The sequence below is a fragment of the Miniopterus natalensis genome, chromosome 13 (assembly GCF_054644295.1).
Source record: "Miniopterus natalensis isolate mMinNat1 chromosome 13, mMinNat1.hap1, whole genome shotgun sequence".
In the NCBI taxonomy this organism is placed as follows: domain Eukaryota; kingdom Metazoa; phylum Chordata; class Mammalia; order Chiroptera; family Miniopteridae; genus Miniopterus; species Miniopterus natalensis.
The window spans coordinates 22,023,473-22,044,341 of record NC_142093.1 but is presented as its reverse complement, the minus strand read 5'-3'; the positions used below and the strand labels follow the sequence as shown (position 1 = coordinate 22,044,341).

The following is a 20,869-nucleotide window of genomic DNA, read 5'->3' as shown; positions in this document are numbered from 1 at the left end:
CACAGTCAACTGCCTCTGTTCCCCTTTCTATTTTCCCTTTTCTCATTGACGTCACATAACCAGATGGGATGCGCGCATGAGGCAGAGCTCTGTGAGATAGGGTTAGGTGCTCTGCTGACTGAATGCCAGGCAGACACATGAGTTTCCAGAGGTGACCAAGAATTCAAATACTTTGAATCAACCATTCAGTGTTGTAGCTGAGAAATATGAGCAGAGGGGAGGGAATAAAAAAGGAGCTACAGGAACTGCTGGTGGGAGGCCTGATGTCCACAGCACATGTTTAAATTCCAACTTATATAGTGAGAAGATGGCCTATCATCCTTAGTCAGTACATTTGCATAGAAATCTATAACTGTGGAGTTAATACCTCTTTGTAATAACACAAGTAGGGATGTTAATAAGGCATAAACACTTCTGCAAAAATCCCACTGCTGCCAAAATCCCACCAGGTACAGTCATTCACTCAACAGAAGTCAAACCCATTTGGTTTTTAAACAAAAATCCTTCACATTTGCTTGTGTTTAATAATAACAACAATAACAACTTATTAACAGCTTCCTTAAAAAAGCAATGACCACAAAAGGGTTAAATCATAAGGAAAGATCTATGTTCCTATAAATGTAGTTCTTAGGATAGATACATAGCACACATGAAAAATAAAGCCATGGTATTTGGTAGCTTAAAGCTAAAGCTACCAAAAAAAAGTTTTAAACAAGTGTTAAGTATTTCAGCTCACTTAGACCAGCATGCAATGAGCTAAAGACATTTATTGTTTTGCCCCATTTAAGGTGTACATCTGCCTCCATGATGAATAATGGTGGAAATCATACTAGACGACCAAGTTCCATGCAGTGAGATATGACCTCAAACAGGCTGCCAAGTAGCCATTGTCTTTCCTAAAAAACTAAAGATAATAATAAGTGATGCAGCACACAGGCAAATTTGGCCAGAGTCAGTCATAAATTTACTTGTTTTGAACATGTAATTAATTAGGGGAGACACACAGCTAAACACATCAGTCAAGTAGAACAGCACACTTAAGTCCCAGGGTAGTTGTCTTTCATGGGACAAGTCTATTAGCCATCAAGTGAGCCAAATCATGCCGCCCTAGCAAGAAGGAAACTTATTTGCACACTCAAGACATAACTTGCTTTTGGACAAAAATCAAGTGCTAACATTTGCTAACGTTTTTTATCTCTAGTATCAACACCTTCTGTTATAATTTGGCTGACCCTTTAGCAGCTGCCAGTCCTTCTGAGCCCCTCCAATGATGATGAGGTCATAGTCACAGGACTGGGAAAGAGCCTCAGAACCATTCACTTTCAGTAGCTTTTGAAGTCTGCCCTCCTGATAAGCCTTCAGGGTTGGAACACAGCTGCCTATCTTTCTCTGTTTCACAAACACAATGGGTACACTGGTTTCCAAGGTCAATCCAACAATGCTCCCTTGAGGCCCATTCCGTCCTATGAACATGAACTCTAGGGCATCAGGCTCTTCAGGAGTCCCACCACGTTACTCTCCGACGCAATGCAGAACTGAACTGTATCTTTTTTTTCTATCTGAAGAGTAACTTTAATTTTTACTATATTGCATCATCCAATCAACCTACTGAGGGTCTGAATAGAATAAAGAGGAGGAGGAAGGGCGAATTTCCTCTCTACCTGAGCTGGCATATCCATCTTCCCCTCCCCTTGGATATCGCAGAGCTCCTGGTTCTCAAGCCTTTGGGTTCAGACCAGGACTTACACCATTAGCCCCCCAACCCCGATTCTTGGGCCTTTGGACTTGGATTAGGGTTGGACTAAATCAGCTCTTCAGATTTGGACTAAATTACACCATCAGTTTTCCTGGTTCTCCATCTTGCAGAGAGCAGTTTGTGGGACTTCTTGGCCTCTACAGCCGTATGAACGAATTCCTATAATAAATCTCCTCATCTATCAGTCTGTCTGCCTGTCTGTATATCCTGTTGTTTTCTGATTCTCTAGAAAACCCTAACTAATACAGTCATGTTCAGTCAAGGTCTGATGAATGAGTGCAAATACTCTGAAGGCGTTCACGGACATGGACACTGCCAAAGAGCACATGTGGGTATAAAAATCTGACTCCTGAACAACCTGTGCCCAAAGCTCTTTAAAATTCAAAGCGGCATTGGAGGAAATTTCCACTCTCTGCAGCATGCCAAATTTTGACATTTCCCCCCCTGACATTTTTTATTTTCTATTATCAGAAAGGGCAGAATTTCTTCTGAAAAAGAGAAGAAAAAAGAAGATACACAGAATATCAGTTTTAAATGTTACTTTTGTTCTTGAAAAGGCTTCTCATAGACTTTAAAAGAAAGCTTTTTTCCCCTTCAGAGATTTATTTTGATAGAATTATCCAAGCCTTGTCAGGGAGAACAAAATTTTGTGAGCCTACCATACCAGTAAATGCCAAATTATATGCTGTACGTTTTTTGTTTTATTATCTCTGGGTCCAGTCAAAGACAGAAAAGAGTTTGAATCCAGAACTATTAGCATTTGGAGACAAAAGAGAGCCTTCACTGCAGCCATTTTCCAGGGCTTGCTTCCCCAGCCCCAGAGGCTCCATCACTCAGGTGAAAAGATGTTGTACCCCCCCCCCACAGCTGTACCCTCGCCCTGCCCCCCCCTTCTCTTCTGGAGATTCAAGGAGTTTACCAATAGGATCAATTTCCTCAGTAACCTTTTCTAAAACTTTGAAGCCAGCTTTAAAATGAGCACTAGGACATCAGCACTTTCTTCCTCCCTTCCCCCCCTCTTAAAAAAAGTAACATTTTACTGAGTAGTCACAAAGTAGCATAATGCAGTGTAAAGAGTTTAGACTTTAATACCTGACACACCTGGATCTGAATCCCAGCTCTACTACTGTCCAGCTCTGCTACTTTGGGCAAATTACCTAACCTCTCTGAGCCTCAGTTTCTTTATTTGCAAAGAGGAGATGATAAGGTCTATGTTGAGGAGTCATGGTTAGGATGAAAAATATATGTAAAATGCCTAATGTATTGCTTGCCTGCAGTAGGAGCTCAATAAATGATATGCTGTTATTATAAGTGAAACCTGGTACTGTGACATCTGAGAGACAAACTTTAGGTGATGGAGACACCACAGGAAGGCTACTGTGGGGGGAAAGAGGTACTAAGAGGGAGCAAGTGGGCGAGACTAAAGAAATGAGCAGGGGACACATCACATACGACCTCATGCAAACATGGTAAGGACTTCGGATTTTTGTTGAGTGAGATGGAAAAGGGGTAGGAGTTTTGACCAGGGGAATAAAATGATTAGATTTATGTGTTAAAAATAAGACTTTGTTTGCTGTGTAAAAAAGAGACTGTAGATGAGCAGTTAGGAGGCTATTCCAGTAGTCCAGGTGAGAGCTGACAGTGGTGGGAGGTGACGACGCAGGTGGCAAGAAGGGCTGTGAAGTGCAATATGTCTAGAGGGTGGCGTCGACAGTACTTGTTGACGAACTGGATGCCTCGTGTGAGAGAGAAAGGAGGAATAAATATGATCTTTAGGTTCTTGCTCTGGGGAATTCAGAGAATGGAAGAGTCATTACTGAGAGGGAAGACTGTGAGGGAAACAGGCTGGGTCTACTCGGCATCTGAGTGGGAACTGGAGACAGGATCTCAGAGGAGAAGTGAGATAGGAATTTGGGTGTCATCATCACAAAAGTGGTATATAAAAAAACCAGGGGAAGAGAGGAGTTTGCCAAAGTAGATAGAGAAGGAACCCAAGGAGAGAGGCCCAGGGCACCACAATGTTTAAAGGCTGGAAATACAGTAAAAGAGACTTAGGAGGAATATTCACTCCTGAATGTGGCAACACAAAGGTATTGGTAAATCAAATGGTGGGGACAAAAGCCTGATTTGAATAAGTTCAAGAGCGAATAAAAAACTGATGCAGCAGAGGGAAAAACAGTATAAACAAACTCTTTCCAGGAATTTTATTGTAAAGGGAAAAGAAGGGGTGTTTCTGGAGGGAGAAGTAGAGTCTCGAAGGTTTTTGTTTGGTTTTGTTTTTTTAAAGATGAAATGCATACAGCTGGGAATCATTCAGTAGAGAGGGAACTTGACGGTGTGGGAGAAAGAAGAGAGAATTTCAGGAGTGAAGTCCTTAAAAACAGGTAAAGGGAGATGAGATCTGAAATACTCAGGACCTCCAGAATATGAGACTGATGTGTTGCCCATTGCTCCAAGAGGGCTGCGAGATCTGAAATAAGTGGGAAGATTGGCCTTAGACACAAGAGGAAAGGAGGCCAAGTTTATGGGCACAGATGCAGGAAGCTGGTAGAATTAACTGTCTTGCATATTCCAGAACAGGGCCTGGGCCCCAGCACATTACTGGAGAGTAATCTATTTTGGGCAGGGTGGCATTCTATTAGTATGATATTTCACAGTACAATATAGGGAAAGTTAATTTTATTTTTCCCCTGGTTCCCTCCCACCGACCCCTCCTGCAGTCTCTGTGGCTTTCTAACCAGACTCCAGCATGGACGTTGCATGCTAATGAGACAACACTTGGTCCAACCCCAGGCACTTGTTTCTGAATAATTAATCTGGCACTTTACCAGCACCTACAAGCCATGGTTTTTCTGATGATTAAATAAAAGGCCAAGGCTCTTAACAACCGTCAACTAGCTCTTCGGTATGGTTTGGCTCCATGTCATATAAACATACTGGGAAGTCTGGATCGATCTGATGAAAGGAGAACACAACCCCCCCCCCCCCCCCCTTGGACCTCCACCAAACTACAGCTCAGACAGCAGGAGGTTCAGCTTAGTCATTCCAGGAAGATGAAAAAAGATAGGATGTCCTGACCCTTCACACCCATTTCAAGCATCACCTGAAGCCTCTAGCTTTCCTGAGTTCCTTCCAACCATTCAAGTGCCTTGTTTTTGTAGCTTTCTGGCAATTCTCACATCTCCCTCCTCTCCCTCCTCTCATCTTATATTTTCTTCTGAGTGTGATCAGCATCAGCTTAAGTTCCCCAGCCTGCATGATTCAAGCCCTAAATGCAAATAAAAGAAAGCCTCCTTTCTACTGAGAATTTTAAAAAAACAAAAACTCAGGCTGCTCTCAGCTCAAATTTGAAAATGCCCAACAGAAGCCCCACCTTTTAAACAGGCTTTGAGACTTTCTTTAAAGATGAGTGAAAGATGGAAGGGAAAGAGGATCAGTTAGCAACCGGTTTTGAGAAGTCCTGCTCGCACTGCAGAGCTTCCTGAATTCACAAGGGCATCAGAGGCATTGACATGGCAGAGATTGTTGTGGCAGAAGCAACTGGAAAATGTCCTGAGACTGAAACACAGGCAGATTAACATCACTCCGGTGCACACTAATGACTTGCACTTTGAAATGCCAGAGGCTCACACTGCCAGTTAAGACCAGGAAAAAACACATTTCTAATCTCCAAAGACCTTAGATCTTTCCAAACTCTGCAGGCAAATGCAGCCATCATGAATTTCTGCAGCTGGGCAGATCCTTTGTGCCGTTAGGGGAATCACTGCCAGAGTTGCTGTGGGCAGTGCGGTCAGTAAAGCTGAATCAAACAATCACTGAAAACCTCCCAGAGGTTGTTAGTAATGATTCAACTTATAATTCAATGCAATCAAGCCGACAGCATTTCCAAATACCACCCTTATTTTAGCAGTACTTGGAAAACCATTCTTTCCTCTGAACATTTACAAGCTCAACAAATGGGTTTCCAAACCAGTTTTATGATTTACCGTCGATAGATAATTAGAATGCCTTTTCAATCGCTGGCATCTGGATAAGTAATTTTGCCCCAGCATTGACATTTCTAGGAAATAAACAAAAGTTAAAAAAGAAAGGCTTTCTGGAAGCTTTCTCAAAGGGAAAATCTTTCAAGAACTGCTGCTCTCAGCTACAAGAAGGGAATGTTCTCATGATGATTTGATTAGAAAAATAAACGTGGGCTTCGAGTAGTGCAGAGCAACAAAAGGATATCTGATGTGCCCGAAAGAAAGAATATCTGGTTAAACATCTGAAACTGCAAAGGGGGAGGAACTAATAAAATGCAATGACAATCTCATGAATTCAGTCCTTAAATGAATCTAAAATTCACAAGTAACAGGTTTCCAAAATCAATTTAGCACTTTCCAGTTTGGTCAACAAATAATGGTACACTGCACCAGGTTCAACACTAAACCTGAGTTCTCAGTCAATTTCTGATACAGTTGAGAAGGCAGGACTAATAGAATGAAGGGGATATAACTAAGTGCCAAATTGTGAGATTCTGATTTTGAGAGTAAGAAGTTCAGAAGTGAGAGAAATCAGTGTTGGCCGGATGGAAGAGTTCCTGGGAGGCAGAGTAGCAAAAGACCCCAACTGAACCCAGTATGTCTTCTACTGGCCCGCCTGCAATTGCCATCTTTATTACTAGGCCTTTGTATCAAGGCCGTTATTTTAAAACAGTATAGGCTAGTGGTTAAATACACTGGCTCTGGAACCAGCCTGTCCGGCTCAACCACTTACTAGCCATGTGATCTTGAGCAACTTAGTCTTTCTGTGTCTCAGTTTCTTCATTTATAAAATGTAGTTAATAATAGACTCCACCTTACAGAACTATTGTAAAAGTTAAGTGAGTTAATTTATGTAATTTACTAAATAAATTTATAATTAGGTGTGCATCAGAATCACCTGGGGACTTTATGTAAAATATATACATTATGGGATCTGTAGAAGTTGAAGAAACTAAGCCCCCTAGAGCAGTGAATTATATTTGTGGAGATAGTGGTAGCATGTAGTGTAGAATTAAATAAGACTTTTTTCTTTGAAAGCCACTTTGTCAGCAGGTATTTCACCTTTGCTCTAGGGTATTTCTCCTCAACCTCTTGCACTATTTTTCTGTGGAATATTTTTGGTGTGTTAGTTTCAATTTGGAGTATATCTGATTTTTAAAATTAAAAAAAAAAAAATTCAGGTATCCTTAACGTGTTCCCTTTTGTTAAAACTTTGATGTATAATTTGGCCGCATTTTAATCTTTCTGCATTTTCAGTGCATTATTTTTTAAAAATGTAGTGAAATTATAATCAGCAAAATGATAATTTTAAACTGACAAGAACACAGAGAATGAATTAAAACATTCAATTAGGGAGCATTTAAGATCTTGCTCCCCAGAATATGTCATCAGTTTGGCTCAAATAAACTTATTTTTTTAAAAAACACACCAAAAACCCCCACCCCCATTCAATTAATAATAATCAATAACTTACTCATGTTTGGAGGAAACTAAACCTAAAATTTGGGAGAACGATGATCCTATTCAAACTCAACATGTATTAAGTCCTTTCTTCCAGTGCAACAGCAAAAACCTCTCCAGACTAACTTAGGTACAAAGGTGACCAACTGGGAAGTCCAAGTGTAAATGCGGCTGAAGCACAAACGGATACAGAAACCCCGATGACGTCATCAGGCCTGTCTCCAGTCCTTGGCTCTGCTTCTCTACAAGATGTTCTCCTTCTCTCCTACCACATGCAGGTGTCTTTGTGAGCAGCGAGAATGGCCAGCAGCAATTACTGACTCACATTTTCAGGGCTGACGACTCAAGGATAAGACATCTGCCCTACGAGCTGCATTTATAAATCCATGAATTATTCCAGTTGCCTTAGTTTGGGTACCCAAAACAATCATGCTAGCCTAAAGGATGAGATTCTCTCACAGGTTAGGCCTGGGTCACATGTTGATCCCTGTGCCGACAAGTACAGGGTGATACTGGAAATCAGAAGAAGTATGTATCTAGGAGAAACTGTGGAACCCCCCCAAAATGTTGACACAGTCTACTCCTTCTCACATGCAGCAATAAACACGTGTCTTTCTTTCCATACGTAATTCAAAAAATGCTTTAATTGAACATAATTCAACTGTTCTCATGCTCAACTGAAAACACCACTAGCTTTCCAGTGGGAGACAATCCAAAGATACACATCATTTCTACATCTTGCTCTGTGCACCGCATTTCTAAGTGATTTGCATTCTTCCCAATCAGGTCTAGGAAACAAGATGGTCAACCAAGAACAGCCATATCAGTGTCTTTGCAATTTAATGCAATGAAAAATCCATATAGTCTTTCCTAAGCCTAAGTAAGCTCTATTAGTCTCCCTCTCCAAATTAAACTGAAATTATCAGAAGGCAAATTACATAAAAGTGTCCAACTTTTAAAAGATATTCAACCCATAGAGAGGCATAAGCTAAAACAGAAATTCCACATTATCTATTGCTCAGAGAAAACTAAATATATCTTCTAGTTCCTTAAAAGCAAAACAAAAAAATCAGTAACCAGAAAATTTAAGAGGTTCATGTCACATTTTAGGAATTAACAATGACTGTTAATAAGACTTCCTAAAGTTTATGTCCAGCTATTACAAGGATTACAATCATTTTGTCTTGAAGGGACTCAGTTGTATAGCACATTGAAATGGCAATTATGTTTTACTACTATTCTATATTGATTTATTCAGACACTATCTGCCCTGTGGGAAACACATAAACTTTCAGCCTTCACACATGATAACACTGGGAAAATATCAGCAACAACCCCTTGTTGCCAGTGTTGCTAACTTTCTTATAGTAAATGAGCCTGCATTAGTCTTCCTGGTTTGTGGGCTTAGGAAAGAATTATTTGACAGAAGTGTTGCTGAATAGTGTAGCAATGACAAATTGGATCTCCACTTATAATGAGAATCTTGGGCTGTGTGCAAATAAAAGTCTAAGCAGAATATTTTTTGGATAATTGGGAATTACATACATGAATAAATTTGGATATGAAAGATGTAGTCACAGATGGAAGAAGCCCTTGATTCATCAGACAAGTTGTCTTAAGAGAAAATACAATCATAGCTAAACATTAAATCTGCTGCTTAAAATGTTAAGGCTTTCAAGCAAACTAGGCTTTTAAACTCAGGGCAATCTTTGCTCACACTATTTTGAATGGATTTATGTGAAAACTGGAGAAGACTCCAAAAAGGTGGACAAACAATTATGAGTGATAGGTTCTATTTTCTGATCCTTTGTGAGTCATCATAAACTGTTAGGATGCCAAAAAAAAAGGTTAATTGCCCAAAGTGAAATGAGATTAATGTCCACTGCCTTGTAAATTTCCCATTCAGGGTGTTGAATACCATACTCTCAGCTCAGAATTTTGAAGATAAGTGTTTCTTTAAAAAAAAAAATTGGTCTTAAATGAAAATCTTTTCCTTACATTATAATGGCTACAATCTCAGATATTTCATGTTTTATGTAAAATGGTTTAGCAATAACAGTAAGTTTTGATGTTTGGGAAACTATTTGATGGAGAAGTGAATCAACTATGTTCTAATGAACAGGTCTCCAGCTCTCAGAGGTACAGACTGGTATGTTTGTCTGCCTGGTGGACATGATTGAGTATAGTGTTTTTCAAACTCCAAGTCATGCTGTATTAATGAGTAATAAAATCAAAATACAACCAGCATTTAAGATCTTTTTCTTTATGAACATTTAAAAATATGCATTAAGTAGAGAAAACAGTAAAATGAACTCCCATACACCCATCAGCCTGACTCAACGATTATCAAGATACTGTCACATTTGCTTATGTCATTTTGTTCTTTCTTTTATTCTTTGGGAAAGTATCTTCAAGAAAATTCCAGATAGCAAGTTAATTTACTTCTACATATGCCAGCACATATCTCTAAAAAACATATTTTCTTACATAACCACAAAACCTATTATCACACCTAAAAAAGTTAGCAATAATTCTTGGTATTGAGCATATATCTAAAGTATCTAAAAATGTCTTCTTAGAGCTGGTTTGTTCAAATTAGAATCAATCAACATTTAAAAAAAAATAGATTAGTAAACACTCAAGTGTATCACTTTTAGTAAGATTCCTTATTGTTTAATTTATTTTTGTACGTGTGTATTTGCATCATTTATAAAATGTATTTTCTTACCATTGGTCACAGAAGCGTGAAAGCCATTGGTTTAGTGATTCTCTCTGTGTAGACTTCTGGGTCCAAAAAACACTGTCCATAGTTTAAAAAGGGATGTACGTACAGGAAGGAGAGCTCTCTCTCTTTGCTCTTGCTGTTCCCTGTGCCTGGAACTCCCTTCGCCACCATGTCTACTATTTCACATGTTCCCCAGCCTCCGAGGGCTGAAATGTCATTCCTACCATGGAACCATCTTCTGTTCTCCTGCCCGGCTGTCACTTGGTTTGCCTCTTCTTTGTGGCACTCACCACACTGCTTCAAGTAATGATTATCTGTATAGAATAGTATGTGTTTTATCCTTGCTATAAATTAAGATCACTAAGTGTAGAATGCATAACTTCTTTGCCCTGAGACGTAACTTGCCCTGTGCTTAGCTTTCATGAAGCACTTAACAACTGAACAAACTGAGTAAGGACTTTGAGACACTAGCTATAAGCTTATTAGGCAGCAAAGATGTTGGTGTCAAACATCACAGTCCAGGGAGAGACTGGAGAAGAGCCTAAATTCATGAGGTTCAGACTTGATCATATAAAGCAACAACAAAATTGTAGCTATATTACTTTTCAGAGCTTCCTATGTGCCTGGTACTGTAAGTACTTTACTTATTTTAACTGATATTCCCTGGGAGGAAGGAGTAGGTATCACCAGTTTCACGTCCATAAGGAAACCAAGCAGTTGAGTACTTTTGTAAAATCTACTTTCTAAGCTCTCCTCCCTAAGAAGATTCTGTTCAGAAGCTATACCATTCACTGGGACAGGCAAGGACCCTAATTTTCTAACCAATGTTTGAATCCATTTCATAGTTCAGAATAAGCTAAGGGAGAAACCAAGGATAATCAACTACGTCAGGCCTCCATGCCCACCATCCCTCCTCTCCCTGCCTTGCTCTTTTCTCATATCTACACTGTCCCCCTCTCTCCTCTTTCAAGGGGCTACACATGTCATCCTCAATCCCTATTTATACCCTGATTTATTTTACATCACAGTTCTTACGTCTTCCCAAACTAAACTTTGGAATGCTTAATCAGAATCCAGACTTAGTCTGTTTTGTTCTCTGCTGTATCCATATCTCAAATAGAGCCTGGCAATGAATACGTGTTCCATAAATGTGCTGAATGAGTGAATAAATTATATTCCTAATGTCTAACAGTATAACCCAGAGTAAACTATTTAACCTTTTTTGGATCTTATTTTCCTCATCTCTCAAAGAAGAAATGAACTAGATAATCTCAAAATAGACATTTATTAAGTAAATATTTCATGCAAACTGCAGGGTGCCTGGCACTGAGTATGTGCTTGGGCTACAAGAAAAAGTCACACTTTGCTGAGAGTTTTTATCACAAATGGCTGCTGGATTTTATCAAATGCTTTTTCTGCACCTATTGATATTATATGATCTTTTATCCTTCATTTTGTTTACATGGTGTATCACATTAATTGATTTGAGGATATTGTACCAACCTTGCATCCCAGAATCATGGTGTATGATCTTTTTACTATATTGCTGGATCTGGTTTACTAATACTATTATTATTTTTTTGTTAATTCTCACCAGATATTTTTTTCCTATTGATTTTTAGAGAGAGTGGCAGGGAGGGAGGAGGGAGAGAGAGAAACATTGATGTGAGAGGACACATCATGCACCTGATCAGGGCTGGGGATCGAACCTACAACCCAGGCACATGCCCTTGACTGGGAATTGAACCTGCAACTCTCAGTGCGTGGACCGAAGCTCTAACGACTGAGTCACATCGACCAGGGAAATTTGCTAATATTCTGTTAAGGATATCAGCATCTATGTTGGTCAGGGATATTGGCCTATACTTTTCTTGAATTTTTTTGGAATAGTTTGAGAAGGAAATCATCAGCAAAATGAAATGACAACCCACTGAATGGGAGAACATATTCGCCAATGATACCTCTGCTAAGGGGTCAATATCCAAAATTTATGAAGAACTTATAAAACTCAACACCAAAAAACAGTCCAGTTAAAAAATGGGCAAAGGACCTGAATAGACACTTCTCCAAAGAGGACATACAGATGGCCAAGAGACATATGAAAAAATGCTCAATGTCGCTAATCATTAGATAAATGCAAATTAAAACCACAATGAGATATCACCTCACATTGGTCAGAATGACTATCACCAGTAAATCAACAAACAAGTGTTGGCAAGAATGTGGAGAAAAGGGAACCCTTGTCGACTGTTGGTGGGAACGCAGACTGGTGCAGACACCGTGGAAGACAGTACAGTTACCTCAAAAAATTAAAAATGGAACTGCCTTATGACCCAGCAATTCCACTTCTGGGAATATAACTGAAGAGACCCAAAACACTAATTGGAAAGAATCTATGCAGCCCTATGTTCACTGTAGCACTATTTACAATAGCCAAGATTTGGAAGCAGCCCAAGTGTCCATCAGTAGATGCGTGGAATACTACTCGGCCATAAAAAAGGAAATCTTACCCGTTGGGACAGCAGGGATGGACCTGGAGAGTATGATGCTAAGTGAAATAAGCCAGTCAGAGAAAAGACAAGTACCATATGATTTCACTTATATGTGGAATCTAGTGAACAAAATAAACTAACAAACAAAATAAAAGCAGACTCATCGATACAGAGAACAGACTGGACAGCTGGGGTTGCATGGCTGGGTGGAAAAGGTGAAGGGATTCAGGAAAAAAACACAAAAACCCTCACAGGCAGACAACGGTACGGTGATTGCCAGCGGAACGGCGGGTAAGGGGAGGCTGACGAGGGCATACGCGGGGCAAGTGGTGATGGAAGGAGACCCCACTTGGGGTGGCAGAACACACAATACAATATACTGATGCTGTGTTATAAAGATGTACCCCTAAAGCCTGGGTCATTTTAACCAATGTCATCCCAGTAAATTCAATAAAAAAAGAAAAAGTGACACAGCCCCGTTTCAAGGAGCTGTCCAGGGAGACACAGCCAAACAGGAATCTACCAGGGACGGCTCCCAGAGGGAGCTTCTGCGCGTCCCCGGGGCGGGTCCAGCCGGGGACAAGGGAGGCGACGCCGGTCCCGGCCTCCCGCCCGCCCGGGGAGCCCTTCCCCACGGGGAGCCCCGTGAAAGCAAGGGCCTCCGGTTTCACCCCAGATGTGGCTCCACTGCTCTTACCCCGACGCCGGTGCACCCGCCGGCGCAGGAGGGGCGTGGGCGCCGGGAGGGACGCGGGGCTGGGCTCCGGCTTCCCCGGTAGAGCACCCGGCTCAGGCTCCGCGGGTCCGTCGAGCGAGCCCCGCGCGCGCTCAGGCGGGACCAGGCCGCCCTCCGCGCCGCCCCGGCCCCCACGCCGCCGACCGGGTCGCAGGTAGCGGCGGCCCGGGGGCGCCCAGGGCCTCAGCGCCGCCGCCGCTCATTTCCGAGGGCGACGCGACGCGGCTCCTCGGGGCAGCGCGGCAGCTCCGGCGCGGGGGCCCCGCCTCCGCGGGGAACCGCTCCTCACTCAGGGCATTTCATAGTCGGCTCCTCCCGGAGCTCGCGAGGGTTCCCGCCGGTTGGCCTCCCGCAAGCCCCCGCGCTAACCTGGGCGGAGTCGACCTCCTCGGACTCTACCAAGTGAGCAGCGTAGGGGTGGAGCCACTGACCCTGCGGAGAGGAAGGACATAAGACGGAAAGACGAGCTCCCTGAGAGAACAAATCAGGCCACACTGCCCTTTAAACGTGGCGCGGGGCTCAAACCTCCTGATAAAAGGAGGTTTTTCCCGTCTTCCAAGCTCAAACGACTCTGGCCTCCCCTCCCGTCGGGCGCGCTCGGCCTTTGGTCTCTCCCGCGCTGGGCGACCCCGAGGTCACGTGCTCCCCCTGCCCTTCCCGGGGAACGTGCACCTGGCCGCGGGGACAGCCGAGCCATGGCAGCGCTCCTGCGACCCGCCGGGTGGCTCCTCCGTGCCGGGGCGGCCGCGCGCCTCCCGCTCCCCCTGCGCCTCGCTGCCAGCGGCCCGGGCAGGCCGCTCGCCGCCCTCTGTCCGCCCGCAGCTCGCGCCGCGCCGGCCGCCGGGTGAGTGCCCGCGTTCTCCTCAGCCCACCCGCGGCTCTCGCGCCTTCCGAGGCCGTCGGCGCTGGCGGGGGACGGGCCCCTCCGCTGCCCTCTCCGCGCCCCCGTCGCCGCGCCGCGGCCACACATCCCGGGGCTTTCGGATGGCTGGGTTGGTCGCCTCCGAAGGTCATGGCCGCGGGCCTGGCTCGCTTCCGGCTTGGACCCTGCCCTCGGGCCGCGGCCCGGGCGCTGAGAGGGGCTTCGGCGGCCGCGGGGGGCCGTGCGTCCCGCGTCCGAGGAGGGGCTGCCCGCGCGCTGCCCACGTGCAAGCCCGGCGGCTGACCGGCGGCCCGCGAGCGCTTCGGTTTCGGATTTTCTTTGGGGCGGTGAGACCAGGATGGGAGTCTTGAGCGAGCGGGAGGTCGCTTAGAGACGGGAGTTGAGTGACGACGAGTGGGAGCTGTTGCCTGAATGCCCTCCGCCTTCCCCTGAGTGCTGGCAGGCGCGGGGCGGAGGGGCAGGTCACAGTGGCGGCCGGCGGCGGGGCGGGGGGCGGTGAGCGGTGCGCTCGCGGACGGGTCTAGCAGGAGGCGGGTTTGGCGTCAGGCTTTCGGGGGGCGGGGGGCGACGCAGTCGGGAAGCTGGATGAAAGTGTTCATTGGATTAGTACCCTGACCACCTGAGAAGGGGAGATGGGCGTGAGGTTTTAGAATTTGGGAAAAGCTGATTTTGAAAGACTAGTGTTTAAAGTAAAGGTGTTTGGGAAGAGAGCGTAAGGACTAAGTGCTAAGGGTCTGTAATAGGCCGTTTACCTGCGTCCCGCCATTGGGCAAGTTCCTTAGTATCTCCAGACCTATTTCCCTAGTTGGGAGTTGGGAGTAGTGATAGTTAACAGTGTTGGTAGGATTGTTTCTAAAGGACTTAACATAGGGCCTGGTACCTAGTAAGTGCTTTATTAGTTGCTATAATCATTGGGATTAAGTGGATCTTTGTGGACAAGCCTGGAAAACTATTTTCTGGATAAAATTACGCGGAGGAAATGTTTTATGACTCCTTAACAACTCAGTTGTAAATCTTTGGCATGTAGCCTCCTTGTAACCTGGAGCCTGCCTGGATTTTCTCATTAGGCCTCAATAGTTGACCTTTAGAAGTCATGCCTGTGCTTTTGCAGAGCTACATCTTTTGGCTTTCGAAGAGCTTCTTCTGACAAAATCATGCCAGTTCCTCACACTTTCCCAGTCCTTAACATCTTGGTCAGTGGTGTCGTTCATCTTCACTGTTAAATTTGAGGGGAACAGCAGAGGGCACACAGTGGAGCAGAAAGGGTACTGTATTATAAAAGGTCTGTCTGGGTGTCCATCAGACCTGGGTTCCGCTTACTTGCTGTGAAATCTTACTTATCCTCTGTGATCTTCAGTCTCTCTCTGCAAAGTAAAGGTAATAGGCCTTTCCCGCGTCTTTGTAAAGTTGATTTCTTGTCATTTAGGACTCAAATGCTGTTTCTTCAGAGAACCCTTACCTCAACACGCACTCTAAAAAACTACCCTATTTTAATTTTATCATGGCCTGTCTCACTTGTCTGATATTATTTGCTTATCTTTTTTCTTAGTAAAAAATGAGTTGCATGAGAGCAGAACTTTGTCTTGCTCACTAGTGTGTGCTCAGCTCACAGCAAGTAAAGAAGTATTTGTTCCCTTTTTCTCCTGGATACTGAAAACTTTTTCTGTGCAGTCTTCTATCCCTCCGTCTCTAAGCATGCCTAGGTTTTTCCTTCCTGAAAGACAGAACCTTTCCCGGGACTCTAGACTTCCTCTCGATGCTTCCCAATCTCTGTCCTGCCTGTACTCCCGTCCTTCATTTCCTCACGTTGCATTCACTGTCTACCCACTGCAAAAGCCATCATTGTCTGAATTTTTTTATTGTGTATATATATATATATTTTTTAAATATATCTTTGTTGATTTCAGAGAGAGGAAAGGAGAGGGAGAGAGAGAGATAGAAACATCAATGATGAGAGAGTCATTGATCGAGCCCGCAACCCGGGCGTGTGCCCTGACTGGGAATCGAACCCCGATCGCCTGGATCCTAGGTCGACGCTCAACCGCTGAGCCATGCCCTGCCGGGCTTATTGTATATTTTTAAATCATAAAACTCATGTGCCTTGAGGAACAATTGCAAAATACAGGGGGAAAGCAATAAACTAAATATCACCCTTAATTCTATCACTTAGAAAGAGCCATTGATATATGTAACTCCTTCTAATCACTTATGTAGTGTGAGATGATCCACGGTCAAGGCCTTGAATCCCTGGCATATTACTCTGTCTCCCACTTCGCCTTCATGAGACACTGTTTTTGGCATCAGTGACACCACTCTTTTTATTTTCTTCTCTTTAGGATTTTCTCACTTTGTTGCTTCCATTTCTCTCTATCTCTTAACTGCTGATGTTTTGGGAGGGTTGTCCTTAGTCCTTTGTTTTCTTATTTTTTTGTACCCCCTTTGGGTGACCTCTTCTATTTTAATGTTATCTGATGATGGCATTATTTCTCCTCCTTTACATAGACCATCTACTAGACATCCACTGATTGAACTACAGGCACTTCAGACCCATCACATCTCATATTGGGCTTGTTTTTCCTCCCAAATCTGTTCCTCTTGTGTTCTCTGCTTCAGTGAATATTGATATTGCTGTTTCCTCAAGATTTCTTGTTCATCTTTCATTGACACCTCCCTCCATGTATTGACTGCACAGTGATTAAGTCCTGTTAGATCAGGGATGGGGAATGTCCAGCCCATAAAATCATTTGGTCTGGACCTGCCAAGGCCTCACCAAAGAGAAGCAATTTCAGCCATCCCCTTCAGGGTGAGGTAATTAAATGTTTAACCAAATATAGCAGGTTAATTTTTTTTTTTTAAACATACCTTTATTGATTTCAGAGAGAGGAAAGGAGAGAGAGAGAGAGAGAGAAACATCAATGATGAGAGAGTCATTGATCAAGCCCGCAACATGGGCATGTGCCCTGACCAGGAATCGAAGCCTAATCGCCTGGGTCCCAGGTCGACGCTCAACCTCTGAGCCATGCCCGGCTGGGCAGCAGGTTAATTTTTTAAATTCATAATTTTGTATGGCCCAAGAATGATGTTATAAATATCCAAACGGTACTTGGCAGAAAAAAGGTTCCCCACTCTTGTGTTAGATCTATTTCATCTGGAGTGAATCCCTTCTTCCTCCAACTTCCGTATCATTTCCTAGTGTCTGATAATTTGATCATGGCGTTTTCTTACGTACAGTCAGACACTGTGGTGACTCCCATTAGATCCAGGATAAGATGCTTCATGATCTGGAGATGCCTCTGGAGCCTCTCTTCTTATGAGTTATTTTCCATGACATCCTATATTCTAGTCATACCAGACTACTATTTTGAAGTCAGCAGAGCTTCTGAAACTATAATAAGCATAAGAATTCCCTGGGGATCTTGTTAAAAACGTAGGTTCTGATTTTATAGGTGTAGGTAGGGGACTGAGATTCTGCATTTCTAACAAGCCCCCAGATGATAAAAATGCTGCTTGTCTGTGGACCAGCAAGGCTCTCATGAGGCATGTTGCACATCTGCTTGCCTTTGAGTATAATGTTCACTTTGGGGCTATGTCTCCCCTTCCCCCTACTTAAGTGTTCCCCTTTGTTAAATCTTTTTTGACCATTTCTTTCATTTGACTGCTCCTTTTTTGTACTTTCTCTCTCAGCCTGAATTACTAAAGCATCCATTACTGTCATTACATAAGTACCCACTGGCGCTCCAGACCTGGCTGTAAGTTGCTTGAAGTTAGGAACTTTGTCTTATTCTTTTTACCTTGAATTGAGTATATCAATGAAAATCTTAGACATTGAGGAAGGAATATTGTGAGATGCAAAGAAGTTTGATGGGGTACTAAACCCATTCATGTAGTGCAGTTAATTTCGACAGATTTACCCTGATCTTTATTTCCAGGAATGTCCTGTCTGGGAAGGAAAGATGAGTATTATTAAGTGAAATTATTAGAATTGTTAATCTTTTTTCAAAAGGGGAGCACCAAAAAGTACATACTTTTTTAGAGAGAGGGAGGGAGAGAGAGAGGGACAAATATTGATGTGAGAGAGAAACGTTGATCGGTTCCCTCCCACATGTGCCCCTTTGGAGGGGAGGCCTATGCTCTAACCACGGAGCCACACTGGCCAGGGCTCACTTGGTAGACTTTAATGAAGAGTATCCACATCACATTATAGATCCCAACCTGGTTAACTGACCCTTCTTCACTTCCTGTCATAGCTGAGACATCCCTATAGACTGGAGGAGCCTCAGCTGGAGGGAACATTTAAATAGGGGGAAAGGAATGGCATTGGTGTTTCAAGCCAGGAGACTATTATCAAAGTGTAGGAGAGTTGCACACTTTTTTGTTCTGAAATTTTGCGACTTACCATAAAGCATAAAGCTGTGTTTAGGACAGTTTAACTGGGCAAAACCTTTTGAAGAATTGAGGTCTTGCAAAATAGTTCACGAAGAAAGTTCATTGTGACAGCTCTATGAAAGATTAGAAAAACGGTCGATCAACAGATGTTTATTGAGCACATTCTATATTAAGAGCCTTTTTGAACACTATTATTAGGAATCTCATATTCATTTTGTTTTTTTAATGTGATCTTTACAAGGTAATATTTTTCTTCAGATAAAGGAATTAATGCTTAATGCTTAGACCAAATACCTTTCCCAGAGCCACGTAGCTGTTAAGTAGTATAGCTTGGATTTGAGTAGGCCTTTTAAAATAAGTCTTACACTTTCTGCTAGTACATTTAAAAAGAAGAAAATGCTTTAGTAAATAAATAGTATTTATTACACTTACTTTGGGTGGTCCTTTATATACAGTTTCCCAGCGTTGCCCAAACTTTGGCCATTTGTGTACTGCCTTGAGATTTTTTTGCCAAAGCTGAGTACTACCTGAAGTATTATTTATATTTAATATTTTTTTTGACGTAGGTTTTAGGTTTAAACTGACATTTTTATAACTTAATTTTGTCTTAAGTGAGAATGCTAGTAAAATAAAGAGCTTGCTGTGATAATTATTTTTAAATATTTATTAAAATAAATAGAACCACTAAAATGGAAAATCTTTGTCTATGTGCAATCAAAAACCATCTTCCCTAGTGGAAATGTGATATTTGGGAAACACTGTATATATCAGTAAATTTTTGTGATACTCTTGTGAGGTGTAGATACTGTTACCTCTCAGATTTTACAGGCTTAGAGAGAGTTGCAGTAACTTGGACAAAGTCACACATCTTGTAAATGGCTGAGCTTGAACTCAGGCCGGTCTGTAGGACTCAAGCCCACACTCTTAAAGCTTGTGTATTTCCACTAGGCCTTGAGCCTTCTGTTTTTGTCTCTAAGACTGTGCTTCTCAAGTGCTTATGAAAATGATACACAATAGGGTTGGATGTATACAGAGGATTAAGTAAGCACTTACACGTAAAATTTTCTTCACTTCATGGTGGTGAGAATTAACAAATTGTGTAGTGCAACTTGTTGCCTGGAATTTGTAATTAAATCAGGTGATGGCCTTGGTGATATGTATTTCTGTCCCATCTATACTGCCCACTGGAGTCCAGGCTTCCATCAGTCTCTCACCTGGACTGCATTGTAACAGCTTCCTAAATGGTATGTTTTAATTCTTGCTGCCCTCTAATTTATACTCCACCCAGCAGCTAGACTGATCTTTGCAAAACAGAAATAGATCATGCCATAACCCCTGCTTGTAAACCTGTGATATCTGACACAGTTCTATACCTGGAATAAAATCTACATAGAAGAAAACCCAGACTCCTTAGCTTCAAAATCCTTCATGTTCTGGCCAGTCTTCCTCTCCAACCTCATCCCATCTGTTGCTTCCTTGCTTGGCCAGCTGACTCTTCTACCTTGCTTGGAAGGAGGGGTGTGAAGGGTGAGAGGGATTGAACAATAAAATAATTATCCTAAGATTTTGAACTTCGGGGAACAATGTAGTGGTGGTATAGTGGGTAGCAAAGGAGTAATCTGAAAGGAGCACCAACCACTTTTAGGAGGAGTCATCTTTTTGAATTTTTAACATGTTAAAACTTAAGTGGAATCAGTATGTGTATAAAATGTATAAAAAGAATTGTATACTGTGACCAAGTGTGTGAGGCTGGCTCAACACTTGAAAACCAATTGATATAATCAGCTATATCAACAGGCTAAAGAAAACGCAAGTGGAGTAGTTAAAATAAGGGATTGGTGAGAACATAAGTGATGTTTGCAATCCCCATTGCCTACAGAATGGTACAACAGAATAAGTTGAGAGAACAGCTTTATGAAAATCAGTCTCATGTTTTATAAGCATATATAAAATCCAAATCCCGTGTCAGCCATTGGAGGCTTTCCATGATCTAGTCTCACCTTCCCTGTCTAGGTTTAATTTTTACCCCTTTCCAGTGTGAAACCCTATTGTAGCCAGATTAGATTCTTTAATGCTCTTTCACTATGTTGAACTCATTTCAGAATGAGGCTACTTGAGTACAAATTTTGGCCCTATCATCCTGTCATTAACTAGCTTTTACTGTGACTTTGAGCAAATTGCTTCAGTTTTCTTATCTGTAAAAGGAGGATTATAGTCATAATTTTCTATTACTTGGAGCAGTGATTTTTAACTGGTGTGCTGCAAAAATTTTTAAACCATGCAATACCTGACTATTTAGTCAGAAGCACTGACCTCTTTTCCCTTAGATTGTCAAGTAAAAAAACCAACAGCCAGCACAACAGTAGCTTTCCGGTGTGAATGAGTCAAAATTATGCCGTTTTTTGGTT

The 20,869-nt window shown here is 42.6% G+C and overlaps 1 protein-coding gene and 1 long non-coding RNA gene across 3 annotated transcripts in view; one reads left to right on the top strand and one right to left on the bottom strand.

Annotated features, from left to right (window-relative positions):
* Nucleotides 1-13,284, bottom strand: part of LOC148091623 (uncharacterized) — a 108,374-nt gene extending 95,090 nt beyond the window's left edge. For both annotated transcript variants that reach the window (XR_015715518.1, XR_015715519.1), the window contains exon 1: nucleotides 13,154-13,284. This is a non-coding gene — a long non-coding RNA (uncharacterized LOC148091623). The remainder of the gene's footprint in view (nucleotides 1-13,153) is intronic.
* A 603-nt stretch (nucleotides 13,285-13,887) lies between these two features.
* Nucleotides 13,888-20,869, top strand: part of LRPPRC (leucine rich pentatricopeptide repeat containing) — an 87,839-nt gene continuing 80,857 nt past the window's right edge. Inside the window, exon 1 of the mRNA XM_087823526.1 lies at nucleotides 13,888-14,036. Coding sequence (XP_087679652.1) covers nucleotides 13,888-14,036 — 149 coding nt within the window. The remainder of the gene's footprint in view (nucleotides 14,037-20,869) is intronic.